The sequence below is a fragment of the Tachyglossus aculeatus genome, chromosome 1 (assembly GCF_015852505.1).
Source record: "Tachyglossus aculeatus isolate mTacAcu1 chromosome 1, mTacAcu1.pri, whole genome shotgun sequence".
NCBI classification, from domain to species: Eukaryota; Metazoa; Chordata; class Mammalia; order Monotremata; family Tachyglossidae; genus Tachyglossus; species Tachyglossus aculeatus.
In genome coordinates, this window is record NC_052066.1 from 69250765 (window position 1) to 69268313 (window position 17549).

At 50.4% G+C, this 17549-nt stretch overlaps 1 protein-coding gene across 1 annotated transcript; it reads left to right on the plus strand.

The window, feature by feature from the left end:
- The first annotated feature begins 563 nt into the window (after positions 1-563).
- On the plus strand, positions 564-16590 carry ALPI (alkaline phosphatase, intestinal). Its single transcript, XM_038747442.1, has 10 exons — positions 564-609; positions 1653-1769; positions 2568-2742; positions 2883-3055; positions 3479-3613; positions 14050-14122; positions 14622-14756; positions 14938-15129; positions 15913-16023; positions 16196-16590. The coding sequence occupies exons 2-10, from the start codon at positions 1695-1697 to the stop codon at positions 16468-16470; spliced, it is 1344 nt and encodes a 447-aa protein (XP_038603370.1). The 5' UTR covers positions 564-609; positions 1653-1694; the 3' UTR covers positions 16471-16590.
- The last annotated feature ends 959 nt before the right edge of the window (positions 16591-17549 follow it).

A 17549-nucleotide genomic window follows, 5' to 3' on the forward strand; every position in this document is an offset into this window, starting at 1 on the left:
CCAGTGCTCTTCCTCAGTCAGAAAGTCCAAGCAGTTCTCATTCTGGAGGAAGATGGGTTGACATTCATAATAATAATAATAATGATGGCATTTGTTAAGCACTTACTATGTGCCAAGCACTGTTTTAAGTACTGGGGTAGATACAAGGTTATCAGGTTGTCCTACGTGGAGCTCATAGTCCCCATTTTACAGAAGAGGTAACTGAGGCACAGAGAAGTGAAGTGACTTGCCCAGAGTCACGCAGGTGACAAGTGGTAGAGTTGGGATTCGAACCCACGACCTCTGACTCCGAAGCCCGTGCTCTTTCCACTAAGCCACGCTGCTTCTCATCTCATCACTCTTGTCAGGTTCAGTCACGTAGAAGTCATGGGGCAAAAGCTTAGTCAAGGTTACCAAGGGGTGGGTACTATTCCTATCTCCTGAGAAACAAACAGTCCTGCCCAGGGTCAGAGTCCCCACAGAGCTTCACGTTCATCCAGAGAGGAACACACCGCTCTCCTTCCAGCTTCATCATGGTGCAGCTGGTCGCCCGCCCCATCCTCTTCTTCCTGCTGCCGCTGCTGTTGCTGCTGGGCCTCTGGGCCCCTGTCACAGAAAGCATCATCCCAGGTACTGTCACAAGCAGAAGGGGCAGGAGGGCCACCGGAGCCTTAGACGGCAGCTCGAACCGGAGTTGCAGCATGGCTTAGTGGAAAGATCACGGGCTTGGGTGTCAGAGGACGTGGGTTCTAATCCCGGCTCCGCCGCTTGTCTGCTGTGTGACCTCGGGCAAGCTGCTTAACTTCTCTGTGCCTGTTACCTCATCTGTAAAATGGGGATTAAAACCATGAGCCCCCCCATGAGGTAACCTGATTACCTTGCATCTGCCCCAGTGCTTAGAACAGTACTTGGCACATAGTAAGCGCTTAGCAAATACCATAATTTGTATTAGAAACCTGGAGTGGGGGTGCTGAGGGAAAAACGGCTGGGGTCGGGGGTGGGGGGACTCGTAGGTGACATTCTGGGAAAGGAGAAGTGGAGAGGGAGAAGGAGCTAGGTGCCTGTGGGAAAAGGGGGAAGCAGCCTGACCTGACTGGGAAGAGGGGTAGAAAGTGGGTAGAAAGTGTCTGCATGCTGGGGGAGGGAGAGAGAGAGAAAGAGAGAGAGAGAGAGAGAGAGAGAGAGAGAGAGAGACGGGTTGCCGAGCCCAGAGATAATAATGATAATTATGGTATCTGTTAAGCACTTACTATGTGTCAGGCACTGTTCTAAGTGCTGGGGTAGATACAAGGTGATCAGGTTGTTCCATTTGGAGCTCACAGTCTTAATCCCCATTTTACCGATGAGGCAATTGAGGCCCAGAGGAGTGAAGTGACTTGCCCAAGGTCACTCGGCTGACAAGTGGTGGAGCTGGGATTAAAACCCATGACCTTCTAACTCCCAGAAGCCCATGCTCTATCCATTAGGCCATGTTGCTTCTCATCCTGCATCCCTACTGGAGTGACCTGCCCTCTGCCCCACACTCCAAACAACCTGCCCGCATCCCTAAGTGACCTGCCCCAGGTCCCCAAGTGACCTTCCCCAGGTCCCCGAGTGACCTACTCCATGTCCCTGACTGACCTGCCCCGTGTCCCAGAGTGGCCTGCCCCACATTCCTGGTGCTGTCTCCCCAGAGGAAGAAGAGAAACCCGAATTCTGGAACCGCAAAGCTCTCGATGCCTTGGAAGCCGCCAAAAAGTTGCAGCCCATCAACACTAGAGCCAAGAATCTCATTCTTTTCCTGGGAGATGGTGAGTGAAACTGCCCTGTGCCCTCACCCTCTCTCGTTAACCACCACCCCAACCCGGCTAGGTTCCCCAGAGGCTCCGGATCTCTGGCCGGCCGGCCAGCCAGATCCCCCGGTCCGCCCCCGGCCCCAGGATTCAACAAGGCCCCTGGCCCCTCTGAAGAGGCCTGTATCGGAGGGATCCTCTGGCCACCGGGCCTGGATCACAAGTGGGCTTGGAGCTGAATGGAGCCTTTGCGTTCAGGAATGGGGGTGTCCACTGTGTCGGCCGCCCGGATACTGAACGGCCAACTCAAAAACAAAACCGGACCCGAAACACCCCTGGCCATGGACCGCTTCCCCTACCTCGCTCTGTCCAAGGTGATGAGATGTGGAGCGGAGGGTAGAGGGAGATGGGGAGGAGGGCCTGGGCTATCCCGTTGGTGACTGGAGACGGCTGGGTGGGGGAAGGGGAGCGGTGTTTTAGTGCTCTGAAGGATCAGGGCCGCACCTTTGACTCCTCGGGAACACCTGAGGGCGTGGGGACAAGGAGCAGGGCCTGGAGAAGGTGAGCAGAGGCCCTGGCTACTGGGAAGTGGGGAGGAGGGTGAGGTGTGGGGAGGAGTCACATGCTCTTCCCAGGACCTGGGAGAGACAGAGGCCCAGGATGTGGGTCTGAGGCTAAAGGTCATCCGGACAGATGGAGGCGGGCCGGTCCCATCCTCGGATGGGATGGATGGAGGCCAGCTAGGCCCCCCCAGTAGGCAAACGTTTTCTCAGGAGCTCCGGACCCCCTGGCTGAGGTGGGCTTTGGTCTGGGCAGACGTACAACGTGGATAGGCAGGTGCCGGACAGTGCGGGCACAGCCACCGCTTACCTGTGCGGGGTGAAGGCCAACTACAAGACCATCGGGGTCAGCGCCGGCGCCCGCTTTAACGAGTGCCCAACAAACCATGGCAATGAGGTCTACTCCGTCCTGTCCCGAGCCAAGAAGGCAGGTGAGCGGAGAAGTGTCGGGGGCCTGAGGGAGGGGCTGAGAGAGCTGCAGAGAGTCGTCCCAACTCCCTCACCCAGAGGGATGAGGGGCGGCATCACTCGGGGTTCTGATCCTGGGCCCACCCGCCCCGCTCCTTGGCAGGGAAGTCGGTGGGGGTGGTGACAACCACCCGCGTGCAGCACGCCTCCCCCTCGGGCAACTATGCCCACGTGGTCAACCGCGACTGGTACTCGGACGCTGATATGAAAGCTGAAGACTTGAGGTTGGGCTGCAAGGATATCGCCACGCAGCTCATCTCCAACGTGGACATTGATGTGAGCCGAGGCTGGGGCTGGAGATTGGACACCGCCAAGAGAAGGCGGTGGGGGAGACCAAACCCGGGAAGCCGCAGGGGATTGAAGAGGTCTCAGGGGACGGAGGCCTGGAGACCCAGATTCTCAGGCATCTGGTTCCATTTTGCCCTTTACTGCCCCACAGCTAAAGAGAGCTAGTGGGTGTGCGTGGCAGTGAGGAGCAGGGGGCAACAGCTGGTGCCATTAGGGAAAAACTGGGACAGGGGGCAGAGGGCAAAGGATGGGAGCCAGGACAGCACGGAAGAGGCCAAGAATGGGAGAGGCTGCAAGGAACGGAAGAGGGGAGTCAGGCTAGTGGGACACGCGGGCTGCAATACTGGAGGGGAGCCGGACCCCACCTTCACATGCTCCCTCTGACCCGGACCATATTCCTGACTTTCCCAGGTGATCCTGGGAGGAGGCCGCAAGTACATGTTCCCGAAAGGTACACCGGACCCCGAATACCCAAATGCCACCTCCGAGAGCGGGATCCGGAATGACAGCAATGACCTGGTGAAGCAGTGGCTGAACGACCGCAAGGTGAGGACCCCAGGGCCTTTGACAAGGCGCCACACCCAAGAACTGGGTTTGGGTTCTGACCTGAGGGAATGTTATGGATTAAAATTGGCTAAAAGCCGCAGGATTGGACTGGATAAATAGCGGGCTCCCCCAGGAGCTGGTCGGGAACCGATTCTACTGGACATTTTAGTAATGTCTCATTGCCGATGCCATGGCAGAGGGTTTTGCAGAATTGTTCAGGGTGTTGGAGGATACAGGGTTCTTCGGGGTTGTGGAATGCCAGGTTACGCTGTAGCAGGAGCGTGGTCTAGTCAATAAAGCATGGGCCTCGGAGTCAGAAGGACCTGGGTTCTAATCCCGGCCTTGCCAGTCATCTGCTGTGTGACCTTGAGCCAGTCACTCTGTGCCTCAGTTACCTCATCTGTAAAAGAGGGATTAAGATTGTGAGCCCCACATGGGACATGAACGGTGTCCAACCTGATTAATGTTTATTTACCTTAGTGCTTAGTTAAGTGCCTGGCACATAGTAAGCACTTAACAAATACCATTTTTTTAAAAAAGGAAGATCTGATAATGCCAAGAGAGTGGGCAGAAAGGGGGCTGGTGGGCTTGAATCTGAGCCAGTGCAAAGTACTGCATAGAGGGCTACATGTGACAGCGTGGCATAGAGAAGCAGCATGGCTCAGTGGAAGGAACATGGGCTTGGGATTCAGAAGTCATGGGTTCAAATCCCTGCTCCGCCGCTTGTCAGCTGTGTGACCCTGGGCAAGTCATTTAACTTCTCTGTGCCTCAATTACCTCATCCGTAAAATGGGGATTAAGACTGTGAGCCCCTCATGGGACAACCTGATCAACTTGTATCCTCCCCAGCACTTAGAACAGTGCTTCGCACATAGTAAGCGTTTAATAAATGCCATTATTATTATTAGTATTATTAGTGGAAAGATTAGTAGTAGTAGAAAGAGCTAGAGAATCTGGGTTCTAACCCCAGCTCTGCCGATTGTTTACTGTGTGACCTCTGGCAAGTCACTTCACTTCTCTGGGCCTCAGTTCCCCCATCTGTAAAGTGGGGATTAAATTCTCCTGCCTCCAATTTAGACAGTGAGCCCCACGAGGGACAGGGCTGTGTCCGGTCTGATAGCCTCATATCTAACTCAGAACAGATCTGTAAGCTCTTAACAGAAACCATTTAAAAAAGAGGAGAAATCTATACTATGATCACATATCACCTTATAACCTCCCCAGCGCTTAGAACAGTGCTTTGCACATAGTAAGCACTTAATAAATGCCATCAAATAAAAATATAAGCTTCTGGTGGACAGGAATCTTGCCTACTAATTTTATTGCTTTGCGTTTTCCCTAGCACTTAGTTCAGTACTCTGCACACAGAAAAGCGCTCAATAAATACCACTGATCTGACTCATATGACAAGAGCCTCTATGAACCTTTCTCTAAAATCATCAGCTCAGAGTGCAGTTACAGCCCAAAGGTCAAGAAAAACAGCAAAAAGCAACTTGGCTATTACTCATTCACTCTTTCATTTATTCATTCAATCGTATTTATTGAGTGCTTACTGTGTGCAGAGCACTGTATTAAGCGCTTGGAAAGTACAAATCGGCAACGTATAGAGACGGTCCCTACCCAGCAATGGGCTTACAGTTTTGAAGGGGGAGACAGACAACAAAACAAAAGAAGTGGCAGGTGTCAATACCATCAGAATAGGTAAATAGAATTATAGCTATATACACATCATTAATAAAATAAATAGAGTAATAATATATGAATCAGGTAAAAACTCCTCACTCTCGGCTTCAAGGCTGTCCATCACCTTGCACCCTCCTACCTCACCTCCCTTCTCTCCTTCTCCAGCCCAGCCCGCACCCTCCGCTCCTCTGCCACAAACCTTCTCACTGTACCTCGTTCTCGCCTGTCCTGCCGTCGACCCCCAGCCCACATCCTCCCTCTGGCCCGGAATGGCCTCCCTCCACACATCCGCCAAGCTAGCTCTCTTCCTCCCTTCAAAGCCCTACTGAGAGCTCACCTCCTCCAGGAGGCCTTCCCAGACTGAGCTCCCTTTTTCCTCTCCTCCTCCCCTTCCCCCCACCCTACCTCCTTCCCCTCCCCACAGCACTTGTATATATTTGTACACATTTATTACTCTATTTATTTTACTTGTACATATTTACTATTCCATTTATTTTGTAAATGATGTGCATATAGCTTTAATTCTATTTGTTCTGACGACTTTGTCACCTGTCTACATGTTATGTTTTGTTGTCTGTCTCCCCCTTCTAGACTGTGAGCCCGCTGTTGGGTAGGGACCGTCTCTATATGTTGCCGACTTGTACTTCCCAAACGCTTAGTCCAGTGCTCTGCACACAGTAAGCGCTCAATAAATACGATTGAATGAATAATAATAATAATATAAAAAAGGTTATGGCACACCCGGTGGAGAATTCGAAGTGGGAGAAGGGCAATTAATATGCCCAACCGAGGCAATGGAGAATAATCTCTGTGAAACAGAAAAGAAGAAAACGGAGGGGTAATATGATTAATGTCTGCAAAACCCCAGTGAGTGCTGATGGGGTGAACACACACTTGTCCTTCGCCAAATCCCACATTACCAGGGCCAGCAGGCACCAAAGTTCAAGAAGCGGTTGGAGAGTCATGGGTAGGAGAGAAAAGTTAGGGGGTTTTTGAAGGCATATCCCTAACTGAGTGCTGGAGTGTCAGTGGGCACAGCCATGATACAGTTTATTAGTAGTAGTGATGATAATAAGAGTAATGTTATTAATTAAGTGCTTACTATGGGCCAGGCACTGTACTGGGATAGAGACAAAATTATCAGTTCCCACATGTGACTCACTGTCTAGGTAGGAGGGAGACCAGGTATTGAACGCCCCATTTCGACAACGAGGGAGCTGAAGTACAGAGGAGACAAATGACTTGTCCAAGGTCATACAGCTAAGTGTGACAGAGCCAGAATTAGAAGCCAGGTCCTCTGGCTCCCAGCCCATGCTCTTTCCACTAGGCCATGCTGCTCCTCGCCTAAGCATCCTCTGAGGCCAGGGCCAAGCAGATTCCCGATGGAATGCTGTGATGAGTGGTATTTCTTACAGCTCTTAAGGACTGGTAGCCAGAGTTGAGGCCTCCTGGATTGGTGGGAAGACAGGAAAGGGCATTCCAGGAGGGTTAGAGGTGAAGAGATAGGGCAACCTCATGTTGATTTGGCAAACTGGTTAAAAAAAAGAGAGGCCCAAATCAAGAGCCCATCATCTGGGCTCAGAGGGTTCTCCAGATTCCACCTCCTTCAACCCACTGAGACCTTTTTCCTTCATATCACCAATGAGAAGTAGCATGGCCTAGTGGATAGAACACGGGCTTGGGGGTCAGAAGGCCCTGAGCTCTAATCCTGGCTCCGCCACTGTCTGCTGTGTGACCTAGGGCAAGTCACTTCAGTGCCTCAGTGCTCAGTACACTGTCTGGCACATAGTAAGCACTTAATGCCATAATAATAATAATAATTATTATTATTCTCTGTGCCTCAGTTACCTCGTCAGTGCTTAGTACAGTGCCTGGCACATAGTAAGTGCTTAACAAATGCCATTCTTATTATTACTATTAAAATGGGGATTAAGACTGTGAGTCCCATATGGGGCTGTGTCCAACCTGATTACTTTGTAGCTCTCCCAGCGCTTAGAGCAGTGCCTGGCACATAGTAAGCACTTAACAAATGCCATTAAAACAAAACAAAAAACAATCTTCTTCCTGCCAAATTTCCTTGCCCCCTTGGGCTGCCTTTGACACTGTGGACCTCTACCTTTTCCTGGAAATATTGCCTACCATTTGTTTTTCTGACCCAGTTCTGGTTCTCCTCCTCTCTCACTGCCCTGTCCTCAGTCTCTTTCGCCAGTTCTTCCTCTTCCCTTACCTGTGGGGGGTCCTCAAGACTTGGTTCTTCTCAATCTACCGTGACTCCCTTGGGCAGGTCATCCCCACCATCACCAGCTTCAACTACCACCTCTACACAGAAGACTCCCAAACCCATGTCCCTCAAACTAACCTCTCTCCTCTGTATTTCCTCCTGCTTCCAGGATGTCCCACCATCGACCCCCGGCCCACGTCCTCCCCCGGGCCTGGAATGCCCTCCCTCTGCCCATCCGCCAAGCTAGCTCTCTTCCTCCCTTCAAGGCCCTGCTGAGAGCTCACCTCCTCTAGGAGGCCTTCCCAGACTGAGCCCCTTCCTTCCTCTTCCCCTCGCCCCCCTCTCCATCCCCCCAATCTTACCTCCTTCCCTTCCCCACAGCACCTGTATATATGTATATATGTTTGTACATATTTATTACTCTATTTATTTATTTATTTATTTATTTATTTTACTTGTACATATCTATTCTATTTATTTTATTTTGTTAGTATGTTTGGTTTTGTTCTCTGTCTCCCCCTTCTAGACTGTGAGCCCACTGTTGGGTAGTGACTGTCTCTATATGTTGCCAACTTGTACTTCCCAAGCGCTTAGTACAGTGCTCTGCACACAGTAAGCGCTCAATAAATTCAATTGATTGATTGATCCTTACATGTGACCCTCCACAAAGGTCAGCAGAGCGGGATGGGGAGGGAGAATGATGGCGACCCATGCCCCGACATGAAAAAATAAGGCATGGTCTGACCCACAGGGGAGTTTAACAACCTCCTTTACTGATCTTGCTTAATCGGGGTGCTCCAGGGTGGTGTGGCCAACTGCTGGGATAGCTTTATTACCATATATTCATCATGAGGATGGTAAGAAATCGTGCATTGTATCATCTTCTGGACTGTTAGCTCACTGGGGGCAGGGAACGTATCTGCTAATTCCCTTGTTTTATACTCTCCTAAGTACAGTGCTTAGAAGCAGTGTGCTTTAGTGGATAGAGCATGAGCCTGGGAGTTAGAAGGACTTGGGTTCTAATCCTGGCTCCACCACATATCTGCTGTGCGACCTTGGGCAGGTCACTTCACTTCTCTGAGCTTCAGTGAACTCATCTGTAAAATGGGGATTAAGACTGTGAGCTCCATGTGGGACAGGGACTATGTCCAACCCTATTTGGTTGTATTCACCCCAGAACTTAGTAATAATAATAATAATGGCATTTGTTAAGCGCTTACTATGTGCAAAGCACTGTTCTAAGCGCTGGGGGGGATACAAGGTGATCAGGTTGTCCCACGTGGGGCTCACAGTCTTAATCCCCATTTTACAGATGAGGTAAGTGAGGCTCAGAGAAGTTAAGTGACTTGCCCAAGGTCACACAGCAGACATGTGGCGGAGTTGGGATTAGAACCCATGATCTCTGACTCCCGAGCCTGTGCTCTTCCTACTGAACCATGCTGTTTCTCTAGTACAGTGCCTTGCACATAGTAAGAGCTTAACAAATACCATTATTACTATTATTATTATTATTACATGGATAACCCACCAGTACCTCAAGCTCAACTTATTCAAAACTGAACTCATCTTCCTTCCCAAATTCTCTTCTCCACCTAACTTTCCCATCACAGTCAATATCACAATCATCACTACATCTGAAGCCTGCAGTCTTCGCATTATCCTCAAATCCTCCCTTTTGACCCCCTTTTCCAGTGTGTCACCAAAACCTGTCCTTTCTTCCTCTGCAACACCGACAAGATCTTCCCTTTTAATAATAATTGTGGTATTTGTTCATCATCATCAATCGTATTTATTGAGTGCTTACTGTGTGCAGAGCACTGTACTAAGCGCTTGGGAAGTATACAAGTTGGCAACATATAGAGACAGTCCCTACCCTACAGTGGGTTCACAGTCTAAACATTTGTTAAGTGTTTGTTAAATGTTTACTATGGTACAGGCACTGTACTAAGCCCTGGGGCGGATACAAGCATGTTGGGTTGGTTATAGTCCCTGTCCCACATGGGGCCTCACAGTCTCAATCCCCATTTTACAGATGAGTTAACTGAGACATGGAGAAGTGAAATGACTTGCCCAAGGCCACACAGCAGACAAGTGGCGGAGCCGCGGTTAGAACCCATGACTTTCCCACTCCCAGGCCCATGCTCTACCCACTATGCCATGCTGCGTCTCTCCATCCACAAAGCCACAACTTTGGCCCAAGCAATTATCGCATCACTACTTGACTACTGAATCAGCTTCCTCACAAGACTCCTGGCTTCCAGCCTCTCTCCTCTACAACTCATATTTCACTCATTGCCAGGATCATTAGAGAAGCAGCGTGGCTCAGTGGAAAAGAGCCCGGGCTTTGGAGTCAGTGGTCATGGGTTCAAATCCCAGCTTCGCCAATTGTCAACTGTGTGACTTTCGGCAAGTCACATAACTTCTCTGTGCCTTAGTTACCTCATCTGTAAAATGGGGATGAAGACTGTGAGCCCCCCGTGGGACAGCCTGATCTCCTTGTAGCCTCCCCAGCACTTAGAACAGTGCTTTGCACATAGTAAGCACTTAATAAATGCTATTATTATTATTATTATTATCATTTATCTAAAATGTTGTTCTGTGCATATCACTCTCCATATCGAGCAGAAACTCTGGTCAATTGGCTTTAAGGCCTTCAATCAGTTCTCTCCCTCCAACCAATTCTCTCTCATCTCTACTTACACCCCAGCTCATCCGCTTCATTCATCTCAGGCCAACCTACTTACTGCACTTCGTTCTGGTCTCTCATGCCCTTCTCCTTGCCTGTAGCCTCCTCACCTTTGCTACTTAACAGACCACAGATCTTCCCATCTCCAAATCTCTTTTTTTTGATGGCATTTATTAAGCATTTACTATGTGTTAACCACTGGGGTAGATACAAGTGAATCAGGTTGGGCACAGTCCCTGTCCCACGTGGGACTCACATTCTTAATCCCCATTTTACAGATTAGGGAACTGAGGCACAGAGAAGTGAAGTGACTTACCCAAGGATGCAGAGACAAGCGGCGGAGCTGGAATTAGAACCCAAGTCTGTCTAACTCCCAGGCTCGTGCTCTATCTACTAGGCCACACTATTTCTCCATCTTTTCTGAAATGGCATCTCCTCCAGGAGGCCTTCCCCTATTCATTTCTCATCATCCTTCTTGCTATACCTCATCTGTCACTTCAGCACTCCTGCATACTTGCATAAAACAAATATGTCCGTATCTTGTACACGCTGTCACTTCCCTCTTTTTATCACTTATTTTAGTGTCAATCTCCCTGGCCAGACTGTAATAGTAATAATATTGATGGTATTCGTTAAGCACTTACTATGTGTCAAGCACAGTTCTAAGCACTGGAGTAGAGGCAAGTATATTGGGTTGAACACAGTCCCTGCCCCACACGGGGCTCACAGTCTTAATCCCCATTTTACAGATGAGGGAACTGAGGCACAGAGAAGTTAAGTGACTGGTTCAAAAGTGGTGAAGTCGGGATTAGAACCCAGGCCCTTCTCACTCCCAGGCTTGTTCTCTATCCACTGGGCAGTGCTGCTCTAAGCTTCCCTGAGGGCTGGGGTTGTCTCTACCAATTCTCCTGAACTTTCCCAAGGTCTTAGTCAGCTGCTCTGCACATCATAGACACCTGATAGCAACCACAGTTGGATTTTTACAGACGTTACAGATCTTCCCAGACTAAACCCCACTTTTCCTCGTCTTCCACTCCCTTCTGCATTGCTCTGACTTGCTCCCCTTGCTCTTCCCCCCTCCCAGCCCCACAGCATTTATGTACATATCTGTCATTTTATTTATTTGTATTGATGTCTGTTTAGTTGTATTGATGTCTATCTCCCCGACACCTGACTCTGAGCTTGTTGTGGGCAGGGACTATCACTCTTTATTCATTCATTCATTCAATTGTATTTATTGAAAACTTACTGTGTGCAGAGCACTGTATTGAGTGCTTGGGAAGTACAAGTCAGCAACATATAGAGAGTCGGTCCCTACCCAACAACGGGCTCACAGTCTAGAAGGGGGAGACAGGCAACAAAACAAAACATGTAGACAGGTGTCAAAATCGCCAGAACAAATAGAATTATAGCTATAATGCACATCATTAACAAGATAAATAGAATAGTAAATATGTACAAGTAAAATAGAGTAATAAATGTTTACAAATATATACAAGTGCTGTGGGAAGGGGAAGGAGTTAGGGCTGGGGGGATGGTGTGGAGGAGAGGGAAAAGGGGGCTCAGTCTGGGAAGGCCTCCTGGAGGAGGTGAGCTCTCAGTAGGGCTTTGAAGGGAAGAAGAGAGCTAGCTTGGCGGATGTGTGGAGGGAGGGCATTCCAGGCCAGGGGAAGGACATGGGCTGGGGTCGATGGTGGGACAGGCAAGAACGAGGCCCTGTAACGAGGTTAGTGGTGGTTTGAATGAAGAGGAAAGGTGGATCTTGGCAATGTTGTGGAGGTGAGACCAGCAGGGTTTGGTGACGGATTGGATGTGTGGGGTGAACAAGAGAGCCGAGTCGAGGATGACACCAAGGTTGCAGGCTTGTGAGATGGGAAGGATGATAGTGCTGCCTACAGTGACAGGAAAATCAGGGAGAGGACAGAGATTGGGAGGGAAGATAAGGAGTTCAGTCTTGGACATACTGCGTTTTAGATGGTGGGCACACATCCAGATGGAGAGGTCCTGAAGGCAGGAGGAGATATGAGCCTGGAGGGAGGGAGAGAGAGCAGGGGCGGAGATGTAGATTTGGGTGTCATCAGCGTAGACATGATAGTTGAAGCTGTGGGAGCAAATGAGTTCACCAAGGGAGTGAGTGTAGATGGAGAACAGAAGGAGAACTTGAACTGACCCTTGAGTGAGGGGATGGGAGGGGGAGGAGGAGCCCGCAAAGGAGACTGAGAATGAACAGCCGGAGAGATAAGAGGAGAACCAGGAGAGGATGGAGTCTGTGAAGCCAAGGTTGGTTAGCGTGTTGAGGAGAAAGGGGTGGTCCACAGTGTCGAAGGCAGCTGAGAGGTCGAGGAGGATTAGGACAGAGTAGGAGCCGTTGGATTTGGCAAGAAGGAGGTCATTAGTGACCTTTGAGAGGGCAGTTTTGGTGGTGTGTAGGGGATGGAAGCCAGATTGGAGGGGGTCAAAAAAAGAGTTGGAGTTGAGGAATTCGAGGCAGCGCGTGTAGACGACTCATTCTAGCAGTTTGGAAAGGAATGGTAGGAGGGAGATAGGGCGATAATTAGAAGGGGCCGTGGAGTCAAGAGAGGGGTTTTTTTTAGGATGCGGGAGACGTGTGCATGTTTGAAGGCAGAGGGGAAGGAACCAGTGGAGAGTGAGCAGTTGAAGATGGAAGATAAGGAGGGGAGGAGGGAAGGGGCAAGAGTTTTCATAAGATGAGAGGGAATGGGGTCCAAAGCACAGGTGGATGGAGTAGCACTTGACAGGACAGAGGAGATCTCATCTGAAGATACTGCTGGAAAGGATGGGAGAATAGCGGAGAGGGTTGAGAGCGGAGGGCGTGGGATGGAGAAGGGGTGGGGGAGGGGGACTTTCCCCCCCTTTTCAGACTGTGAGCCCATTGTTGGGTAGGGACTGTCTCTATATGTTGCCAACTTGTACTTCCCAAGCGCTTAGTACAGTGCTCTGCACACAGTAAGCGCTCAATAAATACGATTGATGATGATGATGATGATGACTTTGGGGAGCTCAGACCTGATGGAGTTAATTTTACTGATGAAATAGGAGGCCAGATTGTTGGGGGTGAGGGATGGAGGAGGGGGAGGAACAGGGGGCCTGAGGAGGGAATTAAATGTCTGGAACAGCTGACAGGGATGATGGGCATGGGTGTCAATAAAGGAGGAAAAATAGTTTTGCCTGGCAGAGGAGGGCGCAGAGTTAAGGCAGGAAAGGATAAACTTGAAGTGAATGAGGTTGGCTTGGGTTTTTAGACTTTTGCCAGCAACGTTCAGCAGCTTGAGCATAAGAGTGAAGGCGGCGGAGAGTGGCAGTGATCTAAGGCTGTGGGTTAGTGGTGCAAGAGTGGTGAAGGGAAAGGGGAGTGAGCAAGTTGAGTTGAGTAGAGAGGGTAGAGTTGAGAGCAGTAATCTGGTCATCATGAGTGGGTAGAGAGGATAAGGAGGTGAGGTGGGGTATGATGCGCTGAGAATAATAATGGCATTTATTAAGCGCTTACTATATGCAATGCACTGTTCTCAGCGCTGGGGAGGTTACAAGGTAATCAGGTTATCCCATGGGGGGCTCACAGTCATAATCCCCATTTTACAGATGAGGTAACTGAGGCACAGAGAAGTTAAGTGACTTGCCCAAAGTCACACAGCTGACAATTGGCGGAGCCAAGATTAGAACCCATGAACTCTGACTCCAAAGCCTGTGCTCTTTCCACTGAGCCATGCTTTAGTGTTGTATTGTACTTTCCCAAGTACTTAGTACAGTGCTCTGCACACAGTAAGCACTTACTAAATACAATTGAATGAATGAATGATTGATTGATTGCCTGTTTGCCTGATTCAGGGTGCCCGCTACGTGTGGAACCGGACAGCGCTGCTGGAAGTGGCCAAAGACCCTTCAGTGACACATATTATGGGTAACGGATTGCACTCCTCCCATCGAGACCCAAGACCAAGTCTCTTTTCCCCGGGTTCCCCCAAGAGTTTGTCTCCCTGGAGCTTGGGCTGGCTTCTGCCTGCATTCCTTCCACCTACTCCCAAGCTGGGGGCTAATTTGGGGTAAATCACAACTGAATGGAATTGTGAGTTGTGCCACATAAGGGTGTGTGTTCACAAACTGAACGGGTCACAGTGTCGATGTGAGACACCGCGTGTGACATTGCGTGTGCCGCTGGGTATGTGTGTGTGACATGCTGGGTGACTCTGAGTGGGGCGAACAGGATGGTGACATGGATGTAGGTGGGCATTAGGGTGGCCCTGACCCAGTAGACAGAGGCGTGACACCTTCTTGGTGTGTGCGACTGGCAGTGACCCCTGGTCTCTGGTCTCTCCCCCAGGTGACCCCCAAGTCACTGTCCTTGTTCAGAGCGCCTTATACTGCCCTGCCGGGGTTTGGGGTGCTGCCTCTTCCTCTAGGTCTGTTTGAACCCGTGGACATGAAGTATGAATTGCTGAGAGACCAGAAATTGGATCCCTCCTTGCTGGAGATGACGGAAGCCGCCATCCAACTGCTCAGTCGCAATCCCCGGGGCTATTACCTTTTTGTGGAAGATGAGTCCATGGGGAAGGAAGGGAGGGAGTTGGGGACCACTATATGGGACAAAGGAGGGGAAACCGTGACTGGAAGGAGGTGGGGGAGTGAGAGGGGTCTCTGGGCGTCATGGTCAGGTTGTTTGGGGGACTCGAATCGTCCTGGTACAAGTGCTCACCTCATGTGATGTCTTCTCTTTACGTGGCCGGATTGATCATGGGCACCACGAAGGAATAGCCCGCATGGCCCTGACGGAGACCATCCAGTTTGACTTAACCATTGAGAGGACGACCCAGCTGACCAGTGACAGTGACACCCTCATCGCGGTCACCGCCGATCACTCCCATGTCTTCACCTTCGGCGGCTATACCCACAGGGGGACCTCCATTTTTGGTAAGGGGAGTCCCCGGGGCCAGCCACCCGGAGAAGCCGTGGGGCCTAGAGAAACAGTGTGGCTCAGTAGAAAGAGCCTGGGTTTGGAGTCAGAGGTCATGGGTTCTAATCTCAGCTCCGCCAATTGTCAGCTGTGTGAATTTGGGCAAGTCACTTTGCTTCTCTGTACCTCAGTTACCTCATCTGTAAAATGGGGATTAAGACTGTGAGCCCCCCGTGGGACAACCTGATCACCTTGTAACCTCCCCAGCGCTTAGAACAGTGCTTTGCACATATTAAACGCTTAATAAATGCTATTATTATTATTATTATTAGAATCGGAGGACCTAGGTTCTAATCCCGGCTCCTCTGTGAGTCTGCTGTGTGGCAAGTCACTTCACTTCTCTGTGCCACAGTTCTCTCATCTGCAAAATGGGGATTCAATGCCTGTTGTCCCTTCTGCTTAGAATGTGAGCCCCATGTGACACTTGATGATCTTGGATCTAGCCCAGCACTTGGCTTATAGTAAGAGCTTAATAAATTCCACAGTTATTATTATCATTATTATTATGATCCACCTCCTGGGTAGTTGAGGGGGGGAGCCTTCTCAAACCCCGTCTGTCACCCTCACAATCCCAGAAACCCTGGGTCTCTCCCTCTCTATGCCACCTTTGCCCGATTCTCGGGTTCCTTTCTCATCCAGGACCTACTCTTTCCTCAGCCCAAAGCCTGAGTTATCCGGGCAAGGCCTGGAGACAGCATCCCCCTGGCCCCAGCGAGCCTCTCTCCTGATTTTCTTCCCAGGAATTGTGCAAAACACGGCAAAAGATAAGAAAAACTACACCTCCATCCTCTATGGCAACGGACCTGGACACGTCGAGGGTGACCGGCCTGACGTCGACGGGGTGACCAATGGTGAGAGGGGAAGGAGATGAGGCCGGGAGGCAGGGGAGGCAGGGGGCCAGGGAGGGGAGCATGAAGGAAAGCAGGCCTGGGATAACAAGAAGGCAGAAGGAAACATGCCTGGGTGTAGCAGAGGTTTCTGGGTAGCTGCTCAAGGCCTCACTTTATTTTTCCACCCCCACAGAGGGGATCAGTTACCTCCAGCAGGCAGCAGTACCCCTGTCCTCAGAGACGCACGGCGGGGAGGATGTGGCCATCTTTGCCCGGGGACCACAGGCTCACCTATTCCACGGAGTGCAGGAGCAGAATTACGTGGCCCATGTCATGGCGTTTGCCAGCTGCCTGGAGCCCTACGAAAACTGTGGGCTGCCGCTATCCAAAGCAACAGCCCCCGTGTTCTTGTCACCCCTCTGGCTGGTCTCCCTCTCCCTGCTCCTCCTGCTGCTGGGGCTGCACTGAGCCCGTACTCCGGTCTCAGTCCCTGCCTCCTCCTGGAATGACCTTTCCCAACGTGGGCTGAGCCCTGAGAGGGCCAGAAGCGGGGGAAGGACCTCCCAGGGAGCAATCCCAGGACTCCTGAAGCCCTCATCCGTACTGTGATGAACAATAAAACATAGATCCCAAACAGCTGACTGAGGCGAACTTCTTACACTGGCGCATGAGGATGGGGCCCCGGGAGCCCCCACCCCTCCACCATGGCCCTTTGAAACCTGTACCCCCTTCTCTCCTTAGAAGTATGACCTTTTAATCAAGACTGAGTAACATAGTTACCTCATCTGTAAAACGGGCCTTGAGACTGTGAGCCCCACGGGGGCAATCTGATTACCTTGTATTTACCCTAGCGCTTAGAGCAGTGCTTGGCACATAGTAAGCACTTAACAAATATCATAATAATAATTATTGTTATTATACTTTTTTTCAAGTCAACCATTTTTCCATGAATTGGAAATCCACCTGCACCTCTGACCCCATCTCTCTGCCCGTTATCAAACACTTATTCCCTCCATTCCTCCTCTCTGACCACCATCTTCAACCATTCAGTTTCCACCAGTTTCTTCCCCACTGCTTTTGAACATACTCAGGTTTGAAAAACCCTCCCTTGACCTCACAGCTCCCTCCAGTTATCGCCCCATCTCCCTCCTACCATTCCTCTCCAAACTCCTTGAGTGAGTTGTTTACACCTGTTGCCTCCACTCCCTCCAGTTCTCTGTTAGACCTCCTCCAAACTGGTTTCCACCCTCTTTACTCCATGGTAACCACCCTCTCTAAGGTCTCCAATGACCTGCTTCTTGCCAAATCAAACAGCGTCTACTCCATCTTAATTCTCCTTCATCTCTCACTGTTAACCACCCCTTTCTCCTGGAAACATTATCCAACCTTGGCTTCACTGACGCCACCCTCTCCTGGTTCTTCTCTTCTCTCTCTGGCTGCTTCTTCTCAGTCTCCTTCACAGGCTCCTCATCTGCCTCCCAACCTTAAGGCTCAGTTCTGGGTCCCCTTCTATTCTTCATTACACCCACTCAGCTTCTACTCCTATC

Coding starts and splice junctions, on each gene's coding strand:
- ALPI (XM_038747442.1), top strand. CDS start 1,695: ATGCCTTGGAAGCCGCCAAAAAGTTGCAGCCCATCAACACTAGAGCCA. Junction 1,770..2,567: donor CATTCTTTTCCTGGGAGATG/GTGAGTGAAACT, acceptor TGGTCTGGGCAG/ACGTACAACGTGGATAGGCA. Junction 15,130..15,912: donor CAGGGGGACCTCCATTTTTG/GTAAGGGGAGTC, acceptor TTTTCTTCCCAG/GAATTGTGCAAAACACGGCA.